The 21,997-nt window shown below is 43.3% G+C and overlaps 1 protein-coding gene across 27 annotated transcripts in view; it reads left to right on the top strand.

Moving 5' to 3' along the window:
- NRXN1 (neurexin 1) overlaps positions 1–21,997 on the top strand; it is a 720,174-nt gene that overhangs the window by 424,892 nt on the left and 273,285 nt on the right. For 4 of the 27 annotated variants that reach the window (XM_049833878.1, XM_049833877.1, XM_049833876.1 and 1 more), the window contains exon 1: positions 14,332–14,765. The exons of the other annotated variants lie outside the window; for them this stretch is intronic. In XM_049833878.1, coding sequence (XP_049689835.1) covers positions 14,528–14,765 — 238 coding nt within the window. In that variant the 5' untranslated portion in view covers positions 14,332–14,527. Of the gene's footprint in view, positions 1–14,331; positions 14,766–21,997 lie in introns of those variants that run through there. 27 annotated transcript variants of the gene reach the window in all.

Genomic DNA, 21,997 nt, shown 5'->3' with positions numbered 1-21,997 from the left:
TTGCTTTTCTATTCATTTGTTTACTATTGGTCTAGATAAGGTTTGTTATTCTCATTTTTGTTTTCTAAGAAATGCTTCAAACAGGCAAATAGACCTGTCATCTCTAGTAACATCATATATGGGGCAAAAGAGGGTGTTGATAAGAAGTTTACTCTTACTTATTTCTGCACCAACTCTGGGCAAGGGGAGGCCTAGAGGAGAATGTTTTCATTTCTGAAGTTTAACAGTTTCCAGCACAAACGATAGCACGCAGGAGCCCTGTTCATAGAAATATAAAGACAAAAAGGACTGCAGGACATCATCCCAGTCCTGAAAAGTTAATCAATTATATTTGAGTAGCTCTAGAAGGACTTTTGTCTACGCTACTCTGAGAAAATTCTAACAGTAGAGACTCCACTGGCTTCTAGGTGATCTTTCATAGCGGTTCCCTATCTTGCTGTTGAGAAGGTTTTCATAATATCTAACCTGAATCTTAATTGCTGCAATTTAGCACATTTCTTTTTGTCCTATCCATCATTGTTATTGAGAACAGGTTATTTCCTTATTCTTTTGAAACAGCTTTTCATGTATTCGAAGGCTATTATCATGTTCCATCTCAGTTGTCTCCTCTCTAGCCTAATTCTTTGAAGCTTTATCACAGCTCGTGTTCTCTAGACTCTGGTCATGTTGCTCTCCTCACATTTCTCTCCATTGTCTCATGTCTTCCTGGAGTGTAACGTCCAAATTTGTACCCGGTATTCCTGCTGAGGCTTTATTAATGCTGAGTTGAAGGGAAGAATTACTTCACGTTTTTGCAGGCTATGCTTGTGTTTGTACATTCCAATATGCTGTGAGCAGATGCCGACTCACGGTGTCACCCTGAACCACGTTCAAGCGTGGAGGCTCACACTAAAACTAGGCAACTAATGAGAAAAGTACCACCGATCCTTTTATCCTCCCACATACCTATTAGATAAATATGATCAAGGTTTATCGGAGATTGATCAACTGAAAAGATACGGAAAAAAGTCCTCATCTTGAAGAAAAAATACATTTGCTCTCTACCACAGCAAGATATCAGTGATCAACATTTACTCATTTCAGAGTGCTTGACTCTTACTATTCACCAACCACGGGAAAATTGGTACTCTTTCTTAGCAGGAGAGAAATCTTGCATTGCCGATTAATGGCCAGGTTTGTGTTAATGCTCTGGGTTTTCTCAGTCCTTGTGTTTAGGTCAGAAAATTTCCGAACGAGGTTTATGTATGTATAGCTAAACATTGATGAAATATCTGCTGATCTCGCCGCTGTGACCAAAAACCTCAGCGGTGCAGCAGTTTGTCCTTTTCATATGAGGAGATTAAATTACAGATTCTAAATAAATTAACAAAAACTTAACTGTTGTTACCACCTGCGTCTGTAGTGAGTAGCGACACAGGAATTCCCTGCTGCTAGTCATATTTACAACCAACGTTTTCCCGAACTGTAGCAGTACTGGAAAGGAAGAAGCAAACTTCTTCAAATGCATAATTAGAATTTTCTTTCTGGAAAACTAATCATGTGAATCTGCTTATTTCTGAGCTTCTTTAGTGGAAGAAAGCCTTTACTGTATTGCTTACACATTATAAATCTCCTTTGATAAAAAAAAATGAAAGAAGTGCAAACTAACAGTGTTACATTTTATAGAACAAAAAGCTTTTTCATATACCGAGTTGTATCATTGAAGCCCATCTTGACTAGAGAAGTTACTTTAGAAGTTTTTAAGGTTGTAAGCTATTTCCCCCTGTGCAATTCAATAGCTCGTTACCAGTTAAATATAATTATATTATATTGTATATAGATCCAGTGTTCTGGAGGAATTCCACGAGAAGCAAATGCGCTTGTGGGATATACTGTATATCTAATGGATATTTAGTTTAATGGCACAAACATTGCTCTAAATCTCTTTTTGCATTAACAGTAAATTGATCATTAGTGTGAAGTAGGTGAGAATTAAAAAGGGCTTCTAATAATTTATAGCTCATATTGATTTTGCTGCAATGTTTTAACACTAAGGTAGCGTCCAGGTCTTTGGCTTGAGTAAATTCCATTCAGGTCAATGGGATTTTGGCTGAAACCATCCAGCCTGTCCTGCAACTCTCACTTTCTGGCTTTCAACCACAGCATGCGCATCGCAGCTCAAAGGTATGCGGCAATACGAGCATTGCTTTTGGGTCCGTTGTAATCCATAAACCCTTTGTGCGATTGTAATTCTGATGTCGAAGTTCACTCTTAGCCAAACGGGGGTTGCTCGTTGTCCGATAGGACGCAACTGCAAATGCTGCGTTCTGCTACGATGGGATGGTAAGAAACAGGGATCCCGGTCCCAAGTTTTGTGTTAGGCTGTGTGATTGAAGGCAGGCATATCCCCCTTTTATGCAACAAAATGTAGAGGACGTGCCTTGTTACGTACCCAATGCACAAACTGTGTCCCTGTTCGGTGCCTGACACCGACGGTTTATCTCCTGCCACTCGACCTGACGCAGGTGGTGTGCCTGTATCTCACCCTGAGCTTTATCCCTAATATTGTAAGTTTAAATCTGGCACCAGGGATTAATATTTAGGGTGGAACAACTATATGTTCATTAAAGCTAGCTTACAGGAGCAAAGTAAATGGCAACTGAGGTTCTTAGTACCAAGTATTGTAAGTTTACATCGTAATATTTAATCTTCTTTCAGCACTTTTGCATTCTGTGAGTAGGAACTGAGTGAAAACAAGGTGAAGACTTTCAGGGCATTACTTAGAGTAGGAGTTTTATTGAGTAAAGTGCCCTGGTTTGAGCTATAGGAATTAACTACTTGTAGGTTCAGAGGCAGTTCTGTAAAGAAAGTATTTGAGAGAAGATTTGTGAGGGAAAAATAGTGACAAAGAAAAGGCATTTAATTTTTTTAAACCAAGACCACCAAAAATTATGAAAGGGAACATCATTTTCAAAATGAAATCATTTTTAAAAATGCAATTCTTTAATTTTCATGATGTGTTCCCTTTATTTTTCGGTACAAATAATTTGAGACTTTTTCATGTTACCAAAAGAAAAAAAAAAAGTTTCACTGCAAGTTTTTTCTCGGCTTCACTGCTTTCGCTGCTTTATAAAGCACTTTGATATATCTGGATGAGAAGGACTACACCAGTACTAAGCTTCTTTTAAACAAAGCAGCCACAAATCAGTAGCATATGCAGTACCAACTCCACTTACAAAACAACTGTTCTGCGAGAGGCAGGGATATGGAAAAACCGTGATAATTCATATTATGTGATTGTCTTCCTCCAGTGCGTGGCATAATTCTGATTAAAATTACTGGCAGTACTTTCTGTGCATCAAAGGAAAAACAGCTCCAGGAACTGACATCCTGTTAAATGTGGAAGAGCTATTATAGGCTAGTGGTTCAATATGGTGGGTTTTGAAAACTTCCGAACAAAACCCCTAAGCTTTTCGGGGCAGTAATGCTGAACTCTATACCCAAAGATGGCCAGCAGTGCGCCCACATTTTCGATTGAAATTTATGATAGTTTTAGCGTTTGTAAAGATTCAAAGAGCAGGTTTCAGACCATTATCCTTTTTAGGGCCTCATTCTTCTCATTTTACTTGTTAGAAACAAAATTAGATCCAAGGGTGTTAAAAGAAAACTGCTAGCTTTCTAAGCCTTTAAAAATATGTATGCATCATATATTTTTTTCTCGGAGTACATCTTTTATTATGCACTGGAATAAATAGGTAAAATTAGGCAAGTTTTGATAGAGCCATGAAGTTGCAGCTGAGAAGTCTTGCATTTTCTTTCCTGTTACAACCTGGTTTTAAAAGATAAGTTGGTTGTGACTCTTCATTTTAATTATACAGCAGGTGCCTTGTCTTAGCTAGGAAAAGTTTTTATGTAATTCATTAAAAACCAAAACACAGGTATGAATTAAATTATTTTCTGTTTCCAATCTCTTGATAGTTGCAGCTATTATTTGCATATATGCTAAGGAGAAGGAGCTCGGTCCAACAAAGTCTCTTTACAGTGATAATGCTTTCCCATACGAGTTGTCCCATTAAGCCAAGTTGATCACATATTTGCAGGATTGCCATTTATCTCTGTATTAAAACTGAGGAAGGCCCACGCATCCATAATTAATATAAACATCGGCAGGCATTTATCGTGAAGCGATCTCAAAGTGCTTGAAACACGGTATCGGCTTTAAGGCCGCGCTGAATGTTCTTGTTAGGGCTTTATAGTTACAAACTTGTAGGTGTAGAAGAAGACTTAATCCTGCAATGCACTGTTTAATAGGGCTTGAAGATGAAAGCCTTTGAAACCTTTCAGCACTGGAGTGAAGGGTGTAATTCTACTAAGCCTTACTCATGCAAATAATCTTTATCCTTGTGACTGATAACATTGACCTAGCTTGTCAATTAGCTATTAAGAGACTAATGGTTTGTAGTGATTTGCCCGAGATTGCACTTGAAAAGCTGTGACAGAGGCAGATGGAGAACTTGCCCATCTTTTCCATAGTACCAAAGGGAAGTGTAGGATAACGTTTTAGACGAGGGTATGGTACATCACCTGATAGCCTAGCCATGTATCATCACCAAAGTAGTTAATTTTACAGTGTCACTGGATGAGAGACCCGTACTGTGACAGTAAAATGAAGGTAGCTGTTTATATTTGAATGCTTCAGCAAAAGTCTGTATATTTTCTGTATCGGAATCCCCTATATTTGTCCTTCAGAAAAGAACAGAACGCATATATCACCAGATATTCTTCCTTGTTAAGTTAATTATCTTTGGCTTCTGTAGTAGCTTAATTTTTCTTGCCCTATCAATAGGCCTGCTCAAAGAAAAACAACATAAAGGGTTTTACCAGTGTTATTGATTGGCTAGGAAGTGATGTGTTTGGCACTCTACTGGAGCTTCTCTAGTGGCCATTTATTTAAATTGGGAAAAAACCCCAGTATTACTTGAAAAAAAAACAAAACTAGAACTTTCATTTAACATTACAAAAGAGGGCATTGCTTAATCCCTGAAGTAGGAAATTGCTTTTCTTCATGATCCATTGCTTTCATACTGTTTCTGGCTGCTGGTGCTGAAGGAAAGAAAAACTATGTTCTCGCTCTGTTTTCACTGTATCTGTTTTCTTATCCTCTACAAAAACTTGGCTGCTAATTTGTTGTTGAAGTAAATAAAGGGAGGGGAGAGCTTGGCTATGAAAAGATCTTTTTGTCTCAAATGGGCATTTGCAAATATGGAAGCAAAGCAAAACTTTATGTGGGAAACTGAAAAAGGGGAAATTAAGGATTTGAAATAGTGTATCAAAGCTGAAGTATATGAGATATTGCTATTCTTTGAGATGCCATTATGGGTTTATACCTAAATTCAGCAGCGTGTTCCCAGAAGATGAATATTGCTAAGGAGTGTTTTTTCTTGTGTTCTGATCTTGTACATACGCAGAGAGAAAGAAAATACAATTGAAAGCAAAAGGCATAGCTGGCTGAAAATGATGGTATCTTGTTTCACGTTGCTTAAAACTCATTCTTTTTTGTTAAAAGCTCCTATTGTTTTATTGCTTCTAATACGCATTACAAAAATGTAGCGTGTTACAGCTCAGGGCTGGAAAACCCTAATGGACTGTAACTAAGGAATGATTATTTAACTTCAGAAGTTACAATATTTAGTTAATGATTCCCTGACATTGTCAGGACAGGTCACAGAATACATTTTAAAGTAATTATAAGTTAGCAGCAGTGTTTTATATTTTTCCCCTAGCAACAGCAGCAGAAGTTGTATTTTTCTTTTCTCCTATCGGTGGTGACTCCTGATTCTTTTTTTTAATCTAACTGCTTTTTATTTTTTTCAATCCATTTAGTCTTGCAAATCATAATCAAAGGTTACGCTAGCAAAATAGCAATCTGAAAATAATTGTGATAGCGGGTTTTTGATACTGATGTGTAACAGAAGAGATACGTGTAGGTTTTATTTCGAGTTTTTGCTGGTGCTAGCTATGTGAGGAAAATAGCAAGACCACACCATATGCCCAATAAAAGACTCATTAGAAAGGCATTAGTAGATTAATCCAACTTACTCTGTGGTTTATTTTATTTAGAAGGTAATAAGGTAAGTTCATTAGTTTGCAGACTTAATGTTTTCTACTGTACCTCAAAGCAACCAGTAACAATTCCACTGAGACTCCGCAGATCTCACTAACACCTGTCAAGATAAACACATGGCTCTCTAGGGGAATCACCTTGGCAACATAACTGAGGAAATCTGGAAAAAAGTAAGTCTTTCACACACAAAAGAGTGTTACACAGTATAAACTTGATTAATGATTTTTCACATGCCTCTGAGGTCATATATCTCTTTAAAGGGGGGAAAAAAAAAAGCAAAATCAATCTCTGAAGAACAAATATTTTGGAATGTACAATACTGCATTTGAAATGTATTTTAAAGAACTTGAAGGATGTAGAATAATTATGCCATTTGAATTGAGCCTCAGAAAGGCTGTCTGAGACCAGCAATTGAGTCTCCATCCCCCTAGGGCTAATATATTAGATTACAAGGATTATTGTAGTGGCAGTATTTGTGCCACTACATTTAAGATTATGTCAGCATTTCCATTTTAAACCTGTATGTTCAGAGGTTCATAACTCAGCTACAGAAATTTGCTTGGCACTACAAACAAATACAGTTTCTGCACAATGGTGACATTTTTTCGGGGGGGGGGGGGGGAGAAAGAAGCTTAAAGCTACATAAGTATTGGGACATTTTTAAAGTTAAGAATGCCAAAAGTTAATGCCGTCTTCTTACAAGTCTGCTTTTGAAATGTAGTTATTTCTACAGCCAGCTTGTAACACTACTGCTGTCTGGAGTCTGAAGCAATATATTGACCTAGAAGAGTGGACAGAATGGTAGCAGGCTGTACCTTACCCCTTTCTTTGCCAATATAGTTACAGGGCTAATGAGTTCAGGGAAGGCAGGAGGTAGAACGCCGCTGTACAACCTCTTCTCCACCAAGGCCAGGAAGGGAGGGGGTGACCGATCAGGAATCGTGATGGGCGAAATCTTAGAAATCCTATCAGGAAAACCTGCTTAAAAATGCGTTCTTGACTATTACTGATTTAGGCACTCTACAAACATCATTTAGGGCTCTCTAGGCTACCAGTGGGCTTCCCACCAAAAAAAACAAAAAAAAAGGGCAATCAACTTTGCCTTGCAAGGACTTTAAACTCAATTTCCCCATTTTAGGGCCATTGCACTTTGAGTCTAGTGTGGGCTTGGCCTTGACATGGCATTTAATATTTCAGGTAATCTATGTATGGTAAACAATAACAAGAGCTGCAAACAACACAATACACTTTTCCTATTTCTGGAGGCCGTTATAGACAAAGAGGCTTTGCACGTACTTTGTATGCTTGTACTGGATGCAAAAGAGCACAACGCTGGGTTCTGTTATTGGCATCTGTCACTGATCTCATCAAACTTCTTGATGACTAATTTGCAAGCTATTTTTGTGTGGGGTTTTTTTTTGGGGTTTTTTTTTTTTTTTCCTCCTAGCTGGAGTATTTGCTGAGGAGTTCAAATTAGTAGCATTGAAGCTGTAGTCGGGGATCTCTCTTTTCTGCGGCAATGCAGTGCCAATTCGTGCAGCAGCACTCGTGGAAATCAGAGAGACTTTTGCAGGTTCTGCAGCAATCTAATTGCCCGTAGAATTAACTGCTCGTGCAGCAGTCCAGAGAGAACATGAGTACAGCCTGTCCTGCTTGATACAAGACTACAAATTTCTTAAATACCTCCATGTATATACATGTAAATTTGGTCTTAATTCCTATGGTTTTATATTGGAATGAAACGGGGAACCTACCCAAGGTGTTAACACCCTTTGTGTCAAGTTAGACAAAAAAAAAGAAAAAGAAAATACGAAGTTAAGTGGCATTGCAGCACTGGTAGCCAGCAAAAGACAACCCCCAGTGGAGTATAAGCCGTCCTCCTCAAGGCAGGTCAAACCAGGGCTAAATGCAAGTAACGGTAGCTGGACTTGGCAAAGTGCCCTGACAACTGATGGACCAACCAGGGCTATTTCAGACCAAGAGGGAGCTTTCTTTCCGAGTCAAAACTCCCCATTGGAAAATGTTCTCCTACCAGCTCCTTCTGTTCTAAATTGAAGGGATCTGGCTTATGTGCATGGTTTCAATAAAATGAAACAAAATAAAAATCAGCTTGCTTTTGACAGCAAGGAATAGAGAGAAAGAGATTATTTCTGTCTTTACACACGCAGAGTCAAGAAACATTTATTATGAAGATTTAAGACTATTTGGATGGACAGATTTATAGACAGAAAGACTTATTAACTGTACCGGGATTTATTTGAACTATACATACAGAGAGAATAGCTGCACTACAGAGAAAGCAGCCTAAGTATTTCCATTGTAACCGCCCCCCCTTTTTTACGTGATCACAAAAAATTGGAATTTCTGTGTGTTTTATGGCTGCACAAATACTCCATCCATCTCTCCTAGACTAATATTTTTTACCTTCCAAGTCTCCAGTTAGTTCACACGATAAAGTTTATTGGCTTCCTTTCTAAAGTAAAGGGTTTCTGCCCCAAGTTCTGTAGGGTTAGGACACAAACTGGCCACAGTTATACACGGATGACAGGCCTTGGTTCAGTATCTTGCAATTCATTGGCTTTTGAAAGAAACCTTCTCTGTTGTTTAAACAAGGAAAATTAACATCCTCAGTGTTATCAGACATTGAAGTGGCTGAAAATCAGACATTTTTAGTATGGGGAGATTCTGTGTATAGGTCCTTAAATTCATCAGAGTTTATGGTGGTGAGTGGAAACATTAGCTTGAATGTTTTCTTCTCTAAGGCACTGTCTGTAGGATGGATAAACATAAATTCTGGCCTGCTTAATTGTAATCACAAAAGGTCCGCAGGTTTTCAAATGAAGTGAAATTCCGTACCCAGTAGTGGAGAAAAGCTATAATAGAAAAACATAGGAAGTGTGTTAAAGTGTCCATTGAATAGGATTCCCTGTAATACAGATAGATATTTTTGGAGGGTTTTTTTTCAGAGTTTGCTGAACAGCACTTGAGCTTCGGGAGTTTAAGAGTGGATGTTGCACCACCAAGCGCAGGATTTCTGGAGAACGGAGGTGGCCAGAGAAGTCTGGTTGCATAAGGCAGCACTAAACCTAAAGGAGCCCTGAGTTTGACAACTTCTGCTCGCCTAAGGCATGGTCTGCTTTTAACTTTTGCTGGTGTCGCCGAAGTTGTTTGTCTTAACTGATACAGCTGTATTGACAAGAATCGGGGTGTAGAGAGATATGGTCGTACCAGCAAGGAGTATCTGATTTTATCCGAGGAAGTAATGTAACTTATAGTCATGGAAGTACTTTGTTTGTATAAATCTATTTTTTTAGGAGCATTTGGTGTTTGTAGGATAATGGCATTAGAAGCAGCCAGGAAAAGATGCGTTTTTACAATTAAGGATATTCTTGCTCACAAATGTAGGAACCTACTGGTATTAGCAGAGTTCACTCGGTGGAAGTAACTTGATTAAAAGTTACATTTACTACCAATGTGACCTGCACAGGGTAAGTGTTAAATGGGGTTAAAAAGCCAGTAAATTAACTTCACTGAGCTAGGTTTCCGAAATCCTAAAAACTACCTTGTCAACACTATAGTTTATTTTCACACTTTATTTGCTCTGCCTGCAATGGGACATTTATTTGTTTACACAAACTCTTGTTTACTGCCTTCTTTTGTACCACTTCTTCCTTCTTTGAGAGAACCTTCAGAGACTGATGCCACAATGTTGATTGCGTTGGGAATGCGTGATTCTGTGCCCTTGGGGATTAAAACCAGATCATTTCAACTTCAGCTAGTCCTCAACTAACAAAGATTCATACTCTTATGTCAGCAGGGGGTAAGAAAGCAAGTATTTTAAATAAGAAATGCTGCTTACCATCGGTTTTCTACTAGCAGATGCTTTTAACTTTTACTTTTCATTAAAAAGCTTAACTCTGAGTGCTAAGACACCCAATTAAGCTTTTTAAAAACAGAATCATAGAATCGTTTAGGTGAGAAAAGACCTTTAAGATCATCAAGTCCAACCATAAACCTCGCACTGCCAAGTCCACCGCTAAACCATGTCCCTAAGCGCCACATGTACCTGTCTTTTAAATACCTCCAGGGATGGTGACTCCACCACTTGCCTGGGCAGCTCGTTCCAATGCTCGACAACCCTTTTGGTGAAGAAGTTTCTCCTAACACCCAATCTAAACCTCCCCTGGCGCAACTTGAGGCCATTTCCTCTCATCCTATTACTAGTTACTGGATCGAAGAGACCGACCCTCACCTCACTACAACCTCTTTTAAAAGAAAAGATGGAAAGACTAGAAGTACCTATCTACCAAGATTTTCTTCAAATTGGGAAGAAGTGCTTGCTGTTATCACAAAAAACTGCGCAAGAGAGGATTTTATTTCCTTGAATTTCCTTCTTTTCCTTCCTGTCCCCATCTGCCTTTCACTTGCTTTCATAGATGCTTCCTTCTTCACCTTCCTGTTATTCTTTCTCTTTTCAATCTTTTAATGATATTTTCTGCAAATTACTTCACTTCTCAGCCGTGCATTGCACTAGATCACCTTTCTCCTCCCTGAAATTCGGATAGTCCCCCTCTTGTTTGTCTCTGTAGTTCAGAGTGCAGAGCCAGGAAAATGTCATATGTTATTAAAATTAGAGCTAGTACATACCAGGTGCCGAGCACATTGCCAGGTCCAGAAAGAGGTGCTCGCTTAGGCGTCAGTAACCCCCTTCACATTTTAACCGGGTACTTAAATAAGAGTTAGACGTCTAAATAGCTTTGTGGAGATTGGCCTTTGTGTCCTCAACTCTTCGTTTGGCTATGCAGCAGCAAAATAATCCATTAATTTAACAGTCCCTAAGTAGCGTTTAACGTCATAATGTAACACCTAAAAATGACCCATTATAATCTATCTGATGAAAAAAAACTTCTCTAAGTAGTCTCCAAACACAGATTTAAACTAGAAACTTTAGTGGCAGTTATGTGTGTGCGCTGCATAAATAGTACACATTTAATAATGCCGAGCACTTAAACACCCTTTTTATCCTCAGTAAAACATTAAATGAAGTACCTTTGAAGTACCTAAACATTTTATTCATTTGTCCTTGGTATTTAAGCGCTTTAGGCCTCCCTGACACAGTAGGTGGCAGATGGAGTAACGCTTTAGATTAAGGTGCTCAAGCTACCCACGTACCCGGCAACACAGAGGAGAACGCTTACACCAAGTCCTGCTGAATCCACACCAAGGTGTATCTTCAACCAGCGTTGAATAAACTATGCTCGGGCTGGAAGGGATCAGCGGAAAGCCTCCGTTGCACGCTTATCCCTACCGGGAACGCCGCAACGGGGAGCCAGCCGTGCTTTCCCGACTGCCGACGGGGAAACTCCCACTAAAAGGTAGTCCAATACAGCTCCTGATGGAGGCCTTAAAACAGCCGAGCAGAAGTTAGTCTAGACAGGACTTGCCAACTGAAATTGTATCTGAACAACCGCCTTGCCAACTGTATCGTTACACGGTTGGCAATACCGGCTTCCTATTTCAGAGAAGTGATAACAATTTTAAGTTGCTCGTCTGTAGGATGTCTAGAATCATTAAGAACAGTCAGTTAACTACTGCATGTTTCTAAAACGGCAGCAATGTGTGAACAGTTTACTGAAAAACTGGTTCCAGTGACTGACTGAAATATTTTGTTTCCTGAGTCAGATTGATAGAAAACCTAGTGGTATTTATGGATTAAATTTCCAACACATATTACTTGCATGAATAGGAAGTACACATCAGGGGCTTTAATTTTAGGAGAGTCGGCAAATCCAGGCTGACGTTTCTTTAAGATTTCTTTCCCTTTCCCTTAACACGGCAACTTAGAGAATTTCTTGGACTTTTATTTTTTAAGAGGTGGCAGTGCATGGCAGTTGCAAGCTGATAGTTTGGAAAATTGGGGTTTCTTACTTCTTTTACACTCAGGCTTCTTGAGACAGGTTGGAAAAGTCACTGATTTCCTTCGAAGCTGCCTTTCCCTGGGACAAGCTGGGGGGGGGGGGGGGTTAGTTGGTGGAGGAGACCCCCCCACCCCAAAGAACCGCTTTCCTCCCTGGAGACACAGCCTGCCCCCCCCACCCATAAAGCACAGAAAGGCTTGGGCCCTTGGGGGGGGGGGGGTGTGTGTGTTGGGTCGTCGTCCCCCCCAAGTCCTGTTTACAATTTACCTCGGGGTCTTTGTAAAACTTTGAGGACGCGGGGAGGTTGCGGTGCCGTTGCGTTTGGGGGGGGGGTAAAACTCATCGCCCCCAGGGCAGGGGGTCCCATTCCTCAGCCCTGCTCGGGTGGGGGTGTGTTCAGGGTCCTTTCTCTGTCGTGCAACACCACGATGAAGGGCGTTTCTTCTCGCTGGCGGGGGCAATCCGCCCCGGGCTGAGCAGAGCCGGGGGCGAAATGCCATTTTTTTCCCCAAACCTCCGCAGCTGAGTAAGGGTTGTGACTTCCCTCCGCGTCCGCGCGAATTAGAAAGCGCCTCAGCAAATTGCGGTGGTTTTTGTTTAAATGAACGCGAAAGGTGGTGGTGGGGGGGGGGGGGGAAGGCAAAAAAAAAAGAAAAGCATTCTCACACCCACTGCTCGCTTTCTCCCTTTCACGCATCCGCACCCCGCACCCATGAGCTCATGCTGCTGAAGGCATGGCACAAGATCTACGGCAGGCTGGAAATTGGGGAGGGAGGGAGGGAGGGAGAAAGGGAGGGAAGGAGGAAGAGGAGGGAGAGGAGAGGAGGGAGAGGAGAGCCGGCAGCGGGCGGCTCACACCCCCTGCTGTGCCCAGGTGCGGTACTGCAGGGGCTGCGCCGCCCGCCGCTGGCTGCGGGGGGGGGGTAAGCCCCGGAATGTTGTCCCTTTGGATGCAAATCGTGGTTTTTCAACGTGGCGTCTCCTCCCTTTCGGCTCCGGAGGGGGGGTTAGAGTAGCCCTACCCGCTGGTTTCGGGGCGAGAGGCGCGGTGGGACCCCGCACACCTGGGGAGCGGGGGGGGGGCTCAGCCTAGAAACGAGTTTTCAGCCCAGAAATGATTTTTCAGCCCAGAAATGATATTTCAGCCCAGTTTGCGGCCACGTCTGCGGTGGGTGGCCAAGGTGCGGTAGTTGAGTAGTGCCGGAAAAAAAACCCCAACAACCCACCAAACAAAAAAACACAAAGAAAAAAACCACCAAAACCTCCTCAAACCGGTAACTCTTTGTTAGGCGCCGGGTGTGTAATTACCGGGTCATCAAAGCCGATGCTCGAACAGAGGGAAACAGCTGCTGGGCGAAGTTTAGGCCAATTAAAAGACCCCGGCGTGGTTGGGTGTTTTTGGGTTTTTTGTTTTTTTTTTTTTTTTTCAGATGAAAGTGGGTTTCCAAGCCCCTGCTCCATCCGAACTCTAGGGGAGGAGGGGGAAAGGCTCCCGCCGTGCCGCGGCCGGGGGGGGGGGAGGGCGCGGGGTGTGCGGGGATGCTCCGCACCCGCGTTCCGCCGGTGCGCGGTTCCCGAAAAGCAGCCGAGGGGGAAGAGGCAGGGCGGCTGTGTGGGAGCTGAACTCAGCCTCCCTCTTTAACATAGGCTCGTCCTCTGCATTGCATCCAAGCTTCAGCGATTTGCTGTTTGCAGACTGCAGATTTGCATAGCCCTGCTCTTTGCGAGCGTGGTTATTTTATTTCATTTATTTTATTATTTTTTTTTTTTTATTCCCCCCTTTCCCCTCCCTTCCCAGCTTCTTTCATAAGGGTGCACTCTTCTCCCTGCAAACATCCTCGGGTATTACTGCCAAGAGCCCGTTGAGATTGCCGGAGCAGCCCCGTTTATTGTCTTGCGGGTGGGTGCGGGTGCGTGTGCGTGGACGAGTGTGTGCGAGCGGGTGCGTGAGCGCCGGGAGATTGAGCTCGCTCGGTGAGGGCTCCCCAGTTCGGAGCTTGAATGGAGGGGAAGAACAGCAGTTTGCTTTTTCTTCTCCGCTTTCCCAGCGCTGGCTGATGGAGCGGCATCCCCTTTTTTCTTGCTCGGCGGCGAGGTGGCACGATTGGCTCCAGCGTGGATTACTGAGGACGGGGGAACGCTTGGCATTCGCGTAGCCCTCGCAACTGTGGAGTATTTCTTGTTAATGAGCGGCAGCCTCGGGGAAAAAAAAAAAAAAAAAAAAAAAAAAAGCAAGCTGAAACTAGCGCTTCTTCCAGCGCGGGGCTTCTCCCCTCTTCCACCTTTTTGCCGAAGCTCCGGATTCTCTGACTATGTCTCGGATTGTTTTGGGTAGAAGAAGACCCGGAGAAAAGGATCCTCGGCAGCTTTCCCGAAGGCAACAAGAGATGGCTCGCCTGGTGCGCTGAGCTCCCACCGGCGCCTTGTGCGTGTACCTCTGCCCAAAGTTTGCCTCCTTCGCCGGGGCCGCTGCTCCTCCCGAGGACGCCCGCCCTTGCCCCGGAGGATGGGGGGGTTCCTCCGGGCCAGCCCGGAGCCGGGACCCACCGGCGGCGGCGGCACCGGGGGCCGCTTGGCCCTGCTCTGGATAGTCCCGCTCACTCTCAGCGGCCTCCTCGGGGTGGCGTGGGGGGCCTCCAGTTTGGGTTCTCACCACGTTCACCATTTCCACGGCAGCAGCAGCAAACATCATTCAGTGCCTATCGCTATCTACAGGTCACCGGCTTCTTTGCGAGGCGGACACGGTGGGTTTTTGGAAGACCGGCTCGGTATATGGCACGGGGGGGGGGTGGGCGACGCGCCGGACCGGACCGTGCCGGCCCGCAGAGGTCAGGCGTGGGCTGCCGGGCCCCCCCCCCCCCCCCCCCCGTTACCCGGACCCGGGGGGGTGGTGGTGAGGAAGAGGAGGGAGGAAGGCTGCGGGGGCCGGTCCCGCCGGGAGCCCCGTCGAGGCGGGCTTGCGGGGTCGTCCCGGCTCGGGGACGAGGAGCATCCCCCCCGTACCCCCCCCTGCTCCTCCGCACCCCCTTCCCTGCTCTTCCTCACCCCCCCCCCCAAATCCTCCTCTTCCTCACCTCCCCCCGTCCTCCTCCCCAACCCGCAGCAGCCGGCTGGAAAAGCCCAGCCCGGAGGTTCCTCCGGCGCCGCGGTCCCCGGGTGGGAGAATCCCGGGTGTCGTGTGTGTGTCCCGGTCCCCCTCCCTGTCCCAGCCCCGGGGACACCCCCCCAGTGGGGTCTTGCGCCCCGGTGAGAAGCAGGGCTGGGAGCCGAGGGAACCCGGGGAGGGGTGTGTGTGTGTTTTGGGGGGGGGGAGCCCGTGTGTTCTTTAAATTGCTGGGGATGATCACGCTCCTTCCAATTCATTACCTTGGTGGAAAGTGGATGAACTAAAGCATAAGGGCAGCTAATTAGGCGGGGGACCGGGGAAGAAGAGAGCCTTTGGACGCTGAGAAAGGGGGAAGAAGGAATGCCCACCGTAGCGGCCGGGAAAAGGGACGGAGAGAAAATTCTTTTCAGGTGCAAATAGGTTTTGCTTAAGAATGACAGTGCTCCGGCACTTAGTTTCTGAAGTGACGGGAAGCTGTTTCAGTGCCCTTTAAGCGGCCCCGTTACAGTTTTTCTCTCTCTTTTCGCATGCATACTTGCGTGAACCTGTACATAAACACATGCAAAATAGACGTGCATATGCTCAGCCTTACCAAAAGCTGTAAAAGAAAGCGAAACACCAGCTTTAAAAGGATTTAAAGCATCCCTTTGTCTCCGAGGGAGGAAAAAAAAGATAAAGAAAAACCCTTGTTGGCTTCTGATTAGATTATACAGCTTCATTCTTCTTCATTTTCTCATCTTGCCTTGCTTCATTTGCACGATCATGCCATACCATTTACAAGCTTTGCAAAGTGAAAACCAGATCTTGTACTTAACCTTTGTCTCTCTGTGCAAGATGACCTAGTTGAAGGCACGAGGTAGTTAGGATTTATTGGATTTTTTTTCAGTGATTAACAATGGTAGCCTTAGTGGAGACAATAGTATTGTTTACCTGAAAATTCCCACTGTGTGCTAAATACCCTTTAATACTCAACTGCTAGAAAAGGCAAAGTGCACACAAATGGCTTTTCTTAAGCATTTTGGTTTTGGTGGGTTTTTTTAAAGTTACATGTCTGGTCTAATCCCCCCCCCCCCCCCCCCAAAAAAAAAAAAAAAAAAAAAAAAAAAAGACTGAGAAATTCAGGCCACCACTCTCCTCTGTAGTGCACTGAGGCAGTGCAAGATTGAGAATGCTGCATGTTCTGTACTGTATGTTCTTAAAGGGGAGAATTGAAGATGTATGCGTGTGCACATATATGTGTATGCTTATTATTCTTTCAATTTCTGCCTATATGGGAATATCATTTAGGGGCTTGCTATTGATTTGAGGGAAGGCTGGAAGAAGGAGGGGAGCAGAAACGTGATTGTAGAGGTACCAGCTACAATTCCTTAGAATGCATTTTAAAATCACGCCTTTTGCTAGTTTTTAAAAACATTACCTTGGACCCAATCAAAGGGTGATGGTGTAAAAAGGCAGCTTTCTCGGGAGAAACAAGTCTTGTTAAAGAAAATGAAAAATGAAGTGGTGGAGCTGCCACTTAAGGACTTCAGAGGGAAGCCCAGGAGCCTCTCCAGAAGTTAAGTAGCTGATTTCACAAAATGAAGGATGTTACATGTCATAAGAAGGCATGTCAGCATGTTTACTCGGTAACTCTAAATGTCTTTGGTTTTCTGTGTTTACCCGAAATTCTACTATCTGACTGCGTTTTAAAACATCTAATGCCTTTCATTATTAATTCTTCGGAGAGGTGCTCCCATTTGCTTCTCTAAGCCCGACAGAAGCATTTCTCTTTCTGGCTGAGCAGGGTTGGACGCAGCTCCTGTGGAGCCCATCACTGCGTTTCTAAGCATCAGCCAGAGGGAACTGGGCGAGGGGTTGGGGGGGATGCTTATTCCTCACCCCGGCGTCAAAGTGCCCTTCCCCGGCGTCCCCAGCCTCTGTGAGAGTGAGAATTTGATTCTCAGGCTTGGCTCCTTCGGCATAAGCTCCATTCACTTTTGCAGTTACTCTGCTCTGCTCTAATACGATTGTACCTAAACGTCGCAGTCTTCGTGGTGACCTCGTATCTGCTTTTTTTGTTACTTTGTCAGCTTTTTGTAGCGTCGTACCTGTTAAAAGTCGAAAAGAGCTTTTAGGGTAGGTCAATTAGTCGATCCCCGATGAAAGCAGCGCGCTCTAATATTTTGAATCAGAAGTGTCAAAAGAAGGAGAAACGATCGCTTTGCCCGGGCAGTCAATAAATGTCACCACAGTCCCCAGACATCCACACCCTCCTCCTCTACCCCTGGCACTGCCTAGCCCTGCCACCCCCATCGTCTCGGCAAATGCTTTGATTTTTTTTATTCTTTCAGTTTTCCTTGAGCCAACCCAATTCCAGCTAATAGTATAAGCAAAGCCAAAAGCCCAGCATGGTTGGATTTTTTCCACTTCTTTTGAAAAACCAAACCACAATCTTGCTACTAAGACTCTCGTCAGGTAATTTTGCTGGGATTTTGCTTAGTAGTGTGATCTCATGTGGTTTTAGTGGACAGTATTGTGCCTTACAGAGACATAAACAGAATTCCAGCCGAGTAATTAGCTCACCCTATTAAACAAAAAGTAGTTCAGCACACAGTTTTTCAATATGCTAAAAGTAAAAATTAAACATCTTTCAAGCTCCACCAAATGATTTTTCGGCTTTGCTTTCTGACCCTCATTAAACTTGGGAAGGTGAAAGATTTGAAAGTTTAACCGCACGAAGGAATAAGAAAATAATTCTCTGGATCATGACATCAGCAACATAAAGAGAAGTACAGAGAATTAAGAGAGAGACTAACGTTCACAATTGCAAGTCCTCGGCTGCTCAGCGCTTGCCAGTGGTCTCTGCAGCACGTGGGTTATTTGATGATTTATGTTCATATCTCCTTGCTCCACTTAAGAACAAGGCTATTGCTTTTGTTATAGCTGTATCTAACATGCAATCTTTTTTGGGGAGTAGATAGAGTAGCTCATACTGCAGTGCCTCTAGATTACAAAACCATGGACTGTCCATGGCAAAGCCCGCATAAAAGGAAAGAGATTGCAACTTTCTCAGTAACTTTAAATGAAGAAAGCCAGTTTCTTTAAGAACCCAGGAACATGATGGATCATGTGTAAAGTGAAAATCGCATGCTGAATAAGTAAAAAGTTAAAACTGTAGCCGTATGGATGGCTGTGACTATCCTCATTCACCCCTTCCTAAAAAAACCCAAGGAAAACACCTGCAAACACCTCTTAGGTCTTTATTGGGCCTTTTATTGCCCCCCCAATTCCTCATTCACTTACCGAATGACAAGTACGGTGTGTCCATTTCTTCTGGCCATTTCTTCTGTCTGTGCTCTCAGGATCCTGTTCAGGCTGCTTTCTGATGAATCTAAGTTGATTCTGGGTTTTTTAAATCTGCCAGAGTAGGAGCCAGGAGGTGACTAATGAAATCTGCATATTGGTACGTGCATGTGCTTGGAAAGAAAAGGCAAAAATGGGGAGGGAATCGGATTGACGTGCTCACAGGGAGAACGGAAAGAGCTGAGCAGCGTGTGTAGGGGTTGTGCATTTAAGGACCTGGGTTAGCATGGTGCCAGAAGGGATTTCACTCGATGAGACTTCTGACCAAGACGCGGGCTAATGGTTTAGGAGGAGCGGAGGCAGTCTGAAGTACGAGGGACTGGGGTACTGGGGGCAGTTATTATTAATGAGGTGGTAGTTTGGGGTGGGGAAGCGCTAGGGACCTTTGGGGTGCAACAGTAGAGAGAGATTTAAGAGGTTGAGCCGAGCGGGTGAAGGAGTGCTTCGACAGCAAAGTCGAAGAAGAGTTTGTGGAAAACGAGGGCTTTGAGGGAGAAAGGTTGACGTGTTTTGGAGGCGAGAGCTGAGACTGAGCACCGGGATGGTGCGTTACTACGGCACGTTCCCTCCTCCGGTCTTTTCTATCCAGAACGTGACGCGGCAGCGGGGACGTGCATACTGATCTCCCGTTTCTGAGCTAGGCCAGCTTCTTCCAGTCTCTGCTTCGCCATTGTCGCTGAAGTTCACGTGCACTGGATTCACCCCCGTTACGTCCATTTAGCGAGACTTCCGTAGCAGAATCTCCAGCTTACCCTTGCTGGAGCAAGCAGGCTGGATCAGGCAGCCCTTGGTCGGTGAAGATGCCTGTTGAACTCCCCAGGAGCTTTTGCTAAGCAAGAATAGCAGGACCAGGATTGCAACACTGCAGTGAAATCCTTTATGCCAGCGTCGTGAAAAATAGGACCAACACAACTTTGAAAGATGTGCATATGATGTGTAGATAGTGTTTTACCTTTGTAAGAAAACTGCAAGGAAAGACTTACTAGTGTAAGTAAAAATAATTTGATGGCCTTTTACTTTTTTTTTTTGATATGCTGGAATTGCTATTTCTGCATCTTATGATAATAAACCAAACATTTTTAGGGGCTAGGGTAAAGAAGATGGCATTTTTCAGTTAGAATGTGCTTATTATGTTGCAGAAAAGGGTTATGTTTTGATTAAAACATCAAATGTAAATGTTTCCAGATGTTCAAGCATTGTTACTCAATGTGATATTAGAGGTAGAAGTGAAAAAGTCTCATCTTCGTGTTATAACTGCCTTTTTTTAGAGAGAGATCTTTTTAACGTTTTTTCAAACCTGTTAGTATACCACCATCTTCTCTTTTTATATTTCCTTTTCATTCACAGATTTTCAAATACTTACTAGTTCTCCTGCTCTGAGTACTTCTTACACATAACTGAGACATTTCCATGTTTTAAGACTGTAAAGCACCTTTCTCCACATCTTTAAATTATATAAATTTTATATCCCCTTTCAAAATTTCCAATATGCTCCATCAGTTATTATCCCCATCAGCTGCCAAAGTATTAACATCAGTTGGAATAAAATGAATAACAAAGCAATTTCAGTCAGCATAGTGGTTAATTGGCTGTGCAGTTAGATATGCATATTAGGAAGTGTGGTTTCTATATTATTATTTCTGTCAATATGGCTTGTCAAAGAGGCATACAGTCTTCAGCAGTGTTGTGGACAGTCTGGAGCACGGTAATCAAAAGTGGAATGTTGCTCATGGATTTCTGATAAGCATCTTTATACAAGCCCTACTGCCTTAGCACATGCACAGCTATTGATTGACTGGGGTGCCTTTACAAGAGCGAAATAAATAACAACACTGCTGTCACTTATCAGCAATACCACTTTTGCCTCAGCCTGCAGTAACCATGTTTTTCTAGATTTAAAAGCATGTTTTATTGTCTTTTAATCAAATACTGTTTGAAATAAGTTATCAGAAGAAATTAATTTAGCGTTCGATACAGTGTACTTCCTGCTGTTTCTAATTTTCAAAGATGGATTTTTTCTGATAGCAAGAAGAAGTTGACTTGGCTTTAAGGGAAATTTCTCTCTGTCTCTTCATTTCCGTCCAGGGGAGAACTCTGTAGGCAAAACTCTGATGCACAACTGCTATGCCCAGTGTGAGTAAGCACGACCAGTTCTACAGCCTGAATGTTTTCCCAGCTTTCTCACACAGATGGCCATTACCATGGTTAACCATAGGATGATATGCTTGATTATTGTATTTTCAACGGATCACGTAGTGTAGTTCACCGAAGTTAATCTTTTGTCTTCTCCTTGGTCAAAGCTTGCAATAGTTCTTAACCTTTCTGAGTAATCAAGATGACATTACTGACCTCTCCCTTGTCTTTCCCTAGTATCAGTTAATTTATCTCTCTGTTATTAAGTTTGATGTCCTCAGGTCTGCCACAGTATCTGTAGCAAATTTTTCTAAGCTAAAAACTTCCTTTCTAGTTTGTAAATACAGTGTAGGCAGAGCTGATAGATCTTGCTGTGATAATAAGTTGACTTGTGAATGTAGCTGTGATTATAAGTAGAATGGAACAGTCTGATTTGATGAAAGAAAGTGTATTATAAATAACAACGCTGTTCTATAAAGTTAAAAGTGACAAACATAAAGAAAAGAGGCCATGTACTTACCATCACTTAGACATTTTTTTCTTTCCGAACAGCAACGTGGATGTCTGGAAGTAATCCCCCCCCCTCATAACTTTATATACATTTGTGCACGAGCATGTGCATGCACACATCCATATCACAGATGTTTCCTCATAATGAGAAAATGGTCCATAGGTTTAAGTTGAAAAAGAGAGCATTTCTCTAAGAGTTGAAAATGTTAAAAAATATTCAGTGACAATATTCAGTAATTGGTCAGAACAATATAAGTAATTATTCACTTCTCCCTTAGTTGACAGAAAATAATGAGCCAGTGGAATGAAGTGGGAAAGGAGGAGGGGAGAAGCAGTAGTGCTGCTGGATGTCGCTCCATAGAGCTGGGACAAGGTGGTGGGGAGGATGCCGTGCTTGGGAGCAGTCGCCACCTCTGGCCTGCGATTACTGATTCACCGTAGAAAACCGTAGCAATTGGTTCTGAATTTCTGGAAGCACTAAACTGCCCAAATCCATCAAAATAGTCCAGATTAAGGGTGTGACTGGCTCGCGCGCTGTGGGTAGGATAAGAACCAAAAAGCTTTACCGTTTTGGGGGCTTGGTTGATAAGAAAAATGCACACATACGATAGATACGTGGTATCTGTGATCCCCAATCTCAGAAGGCAAGGCGAGGTTGAAGCTAAGGTGGGGTTTACCTGACGGGGTGAGGAATGGGCATTATCTGGGTGGGGTTTTTTTCCCACTTATATGAACAGTAAACAGCACAATGGCAAGTCTTCCTTTTAAATACACAGATAGGTGTTTCCTGAAGAGCTTGCTGCTCAAGCATGGAGAGACACAGCGGTAAAAGATTTGCTCAGATCATTCTGCTCTTCTGGGGCCTTAGCGGGGGATGCGCTCAGA

Source organism: Accipiter gentilis, chromosome 30 (assembly GCF_929443795.1).
Source record: "Accipiter gentilis chromosome 30, bAccGen1.1, whole genome shotgun sequence".
Classification (NCBI taxonomy): domain Eukaryota; kingdom Metazoa; phylum Chordata; class Aves; order Accipitriformes; family Accipitridae; genus Astur; species Astur gentilis.
This window is presented reverse-complemented; position numbering and strand designations above follow the sequence as displayed.